The sequence below is a fragment of the Propithecus coquereli genome, unplaced genomic scaffold, assembly GCF_000956105.1.
Source record: "Propithecus coquereli isolate 6110/MARCELLA unplaced genomic scaffold, Pcoq_1.0 Scaffold49, whole genome shotgun sequence".
NCBI classification, from domain to species: domain Eukaryota; kingdom Metazoa; phylum Chordata; class Mammalia; order Primates; family Indriidae; genus Propithecus; species Propithecus coquereli.
This window is the reverse complement of record NW_012150729.1, coordinates 7948523-7952887: the sequence shown is the minus strand read 5'-3', so window position 1 is coordinate 7952887 and position 4365 is coordinate 7948523. Positions and strand designations below refer to the sequence as shown.

The 4365-nt window shown below is 38.8% G+C and overlaps 1 protein-coding gene across 1 annotated transcript in view; it reads left to right on the top strand.

Annotated features, from left to right (window-relative positions):
- Positions 1-4365, top strand: part of SCN9A (sodium channel, voltage gated, type IX alpha subunit) — a 203711-nt gene that overhangs the window by 159056 nt on the left and 40290 nt on the right. Inside the window, exons 19-20 of the mRNA XM_012655824.1 lie at positions 440-594; positions 4051-4224. Coding sequence (XP_012511278.1) covers positions 440-594; positions 4051-4224 — 329 coding nt within the window. The remainder of the gene's footprint in view (positions 1-439; positions 595-4050; positions 4225-4365) is intronic.

The window sequence follows — 4365 nt, the reverse complement described above, 5'->3', positions numbered from 1 at the left end:
TTTTTATTTTTATAGAAGAGTGGAAGAATCCTCAAATTATACACTAGACCCACACCCAGGACAATTTATCTGTCAGCAAAGAAGGCCCTGAAATTCATTTCATTTTCATATTTTTGTTCATTCAGCCATTCAGCCATTGATACATCAAATAAGTGTTGTTTAAACATTGTGGAGCATATTGATGAGGAATCAGAGAATAACAGAAGACAAGAGTACATTCTAAGTTAAAAATGACTGACAAGCAATAAGAAAACATCATGCAGAGTTAGAAGATAAGAAGAGGTAGCATGCAAACTGAATCTATCTGAAACTGCAGATATAGGTGTTAGAAACTATTTGGTTGAGGAAGTATCACAGAGAAACCTATGCATTAAATAATGTATTAAGCATTTTATTTATTCTAAATATCAGTATTTTACATGCACGTCCTTCTTGACAGGTTGTGTGCGGAGGTTCTCATGCTGCCAAGTTAACATAGAGTCAGGGAAAGGAAAAATCTGGTGGAACATCAGGAAAACCTGCTACAGGATAGTTGAACACAGTTGGTTTGAAAGCTTCATTGTTCTCATGATCCTGCTTAGCAGTGGTGCTCTGGTAAGTGATCTGACACCTAAGCCAATAAATTAATTAAGATAATATTCTTGATAAATGAGCTAAAAGATAAAAATATCATAGCAAGTTTTTTTTTTTTTTTACCTAGAATTAATCCCTATGATTAGTACCAAGGACAAAAGTTTAGTTGAGCTCAGTAAATAGGTACTAAGAACTCCTACATGCCAGGCATTATCCTTGCTGCTCTGAATGCAAAGATGGATAAGATCCAGGTACAATTCTCAAGGAGCTAAGAGAGCAATGGGGAGGAGGGAGATCTGAAAGAGTGACTGCAGAGCTGGGATGTGTTTGTAAGTTTAGTGTATACATGACAAAGCACTGTAGCAAGGAGACAATTGTCTGCTTGCAATTTCAGAAAGGTATATGATGCTTTGTAAGGTCTAGAAAGATGAATAGGAATTTTCCAGCCAGACAAGGCAGGCTGAGAGGGACAAGTGTACAATGGTAAGGAAGCATAAAACAGCACCAGATATTCAGGAAATTAAAAGTTGCTGAGCTGGTATTGAGTGTTGTGGGAGGTAGAACAAGTACAGGTGGCCAGAGATACTGTGAGAAAGACAGGTGGTTTCAGCTTATGAAGCATCTTGCATATCATTATAAAGGAAAAACAGACTGTAGTTTTAGGATGAAAATGGGACACGTTTCTCATTCTTGTATATATACCAGCACCTTCTGTGGGAGTTGAAAGGGATTTGGGAGAGTTACAAGTTCCCTGAACCTTTTCTTAATTGTCTTTTTTCCTGCTGTCAGTAACAAAGTTTAGCCATTAGAAGCCATTAGGAGCCCAGATCCAGCTGGATATACCACTGGAAGTTCCATTATACTAAAAACAGAATACTCAGGAACTTTCTAAATTGCTTCATAGACAGTCTTCATGGATCTGGGATTTGATTGTGCTGTACTTATAGCTTAAGTAAACCTGTTACTGTTTAGTGGATTCTGGCAGAAGACACGAGGTGTGCGGGTCAGAGATAAATGACTTTATTACTCATGGCACAGAAAGTAGCATGAGCTTCAACACGTTTGTGTTGGTTCCCCTTTTCCCCAGATCTCATGGCGGCATAATATAGGCCTGGATGAATGCTGCACACACAGTGGGTTGATGTCACAGCTGAGGAACACTGAGCTTAGGAAACCCATCCTTTTATACTGAGCAGTAAGCAATCCTGCTCTTTGTCCCAGAGAGCGACACTACCTAATTCCTCAAGGTTGCTCACTGCATGTGCAACCCTGAGAAATGGCCTGGGCAAAGAGCAGTCAGGGCCTTGCATTCCTGGCACAGCCAGTAAGAACAAGCAGGGGCCCTCAGGGGCCACCATGGGTTGCCTATCCTAACAAGCCTCATCGCTCATAAACAGAAAATGTAATTTAAAAAAAATACTATTCTACTTATTTGGTGTCATGCAAGTAGGAATGTTGATGATGTCTACAATATCTTGTAATCCTAATAACTGAGGAAGTTTATTTAATGCTGTGTCACATATAGGATGGGGATTTTCAGAGAGGAGATTACAAAAAAATTAAAGTTTAGAGTAAACCCTTGCTGAACATGTCTAAAAAGGACAATGATATTTTGTGGGGGCAGAGGGAGGCATTCTCAAAACTGGACTTCAAGTGAATCATATGAGGAAGAAAAGGGAATGGTATTTTCCCTTTTCACCAAGAAGTTGGTGTTTTTATTCAGGGAGTTTGCAAATTAAGCCAGATTTTAAAGATGTATGTCTGCAAACTAATAAAAAATACTAGCTCTCATTTAATGCATACTTATGTATTTCAAAATCTTTATTTAGATTTTCTCATTTGATTTTCAATCAACCCTGTATTTCACCAATGAGGAAGCTGTGTACAGAGTTTAGGAAGTTTCTTTATGTCCCAAAGCTAGTAAATGACAGAGCTATAACTTAATCAGAGTCTGAAATCTAAGTCACCGTATCTTTTCACTGTGTGTAGCTGTTCAGAAAGAGAAATGCACACCATATAGAAATAAGTGAGTGGTAACTGAGATACAAAGCCTAAGCCCCAAATCAGGTAGGGCTCACATAATGAAATCCTCGCCTCCTTGCCCCCGCATCTACACAGTTAGTGCCGGAAGCCAGGACTCCTGCCAGCTGCATCCTATTTCAGGTTCTGGGACAGGTCAGCGTGAGGTACGCTCAGGCAGGGTATTTAGTTCTGATCATCAAGACTGCTGGTTCTGCTCTAATTCTGTACCCCGGTTCTAGGAACAGGCTTCTTGCTCCTTGTGACTAAGCCCCTTTCTCGTATTTGTATTGCAAGGACTGAGTCATTGCTGTAAGTTTCTGTTTGGGGGGCTTGCTTGATTCCTCCAGACCTTGGAGAAAGGCACAGGAAAATCCTGAGGGGTAGAAGGCTCCCCTGCACTTCAATTCCACTGACTTTCTAAAACTTCTGCCAGCTGCTGGGGCCTTGTTTTTCCATCTTAGTAGGTCTGTCCATTCTCTCTGCCCCAACTTCTCTTCTTCAATACCAATACCAACGGTTTCCAAAAGGTGCTAAGGATAATTTTTATTGTATTGACAGTTATATTTGGAACAAGAAAAATGAGGATGGCACAAGCTCATGACTATGGGCAGATAATATAATGTTAACCACTAAGGATATGGGACCTTTGACTTTCATTTTCTCCAACAAAAATAAAAATGAATTGTGTTTCAATCTGAAAGAGAAAATGTGAATTCAGCAATCATTTTAAGCGTCTCAGTGAGCTCAAGTCTTTAAGTTCATCCAAATTATTTGCTAAGGGACTTGCGAGTATGGCCACAATGTCGTTGTCTATCGCTTTCTAAACATTCTCGGAAAGTATAAGTACCATGTTCCTGGATTGAATATAACAGTGATTTGTAGAGCTGAAGCTTTGAATGATAAAATATGGGTGCAAACTTCAAAGGAAAAAACCATCCCCTGTGTTCTATAGCCCAATCAAGCTACTGCAATCATTACCTTTTCTTGAGACAGTACTAGGCACTTCGCTACACCATCATATAGGAACTGAAAGAGAAGCTCCAAATCCTACTGGTGAGTATGAAGGAGAGTGTAGAATGAGAAAAGTTTATAAGAGGGGCTTACCCTGGGAGCCTGTCTTAAATCATTAGGACATACGATCTGAATGGGGAGTAAAAGGGACTCAGATGAAGGTGGAAAATCCCTATAAGTGTCAGACATCAAAATTCTTTTAGAGGACTGTAAGTAACTTCATTCTTTTGTACTCTTTCTCTTGACCTCTAGTGACCGGCAGCAGCCTGGTGAGAAGGCTAGAACTAAGTGTTATACCGTAGCTGTAAACCAGAAGAAAGTCAGCTGACCTGCATCACTATTGTAATTCAGTGGTCTTAGCATTAGAATTGTATCTCCTGTTTTTGTTGTTAATTAATAAGTTTTAAGTTGTGCCTGAATGAAATGTGAATATTATATCTACAGGCTTTTGAAGATATATATATTGAAAGGAAAAAGACCATTAAGATTATCCTGGATTATGCTGACAAGATATTCACTTACATCTTCATTCTGGAATTGCTTCTAAAATGGGTAGCCTATGGTTATAAAACATATTTCACCAATGCCTGGTGTTGGCTGGATTTCTTAATTGTCGATGTAGGTACTTTTGAGTACATTATAAAAGAGAGTTTATTCTTACTAAGTGTTCTGAAAAACTTTCACCAATGTTATATATTAGCATATTTTAAATATGGTTATATACTTTTAGGCTATAGGTTTGAGTTTTTAGAAATATTA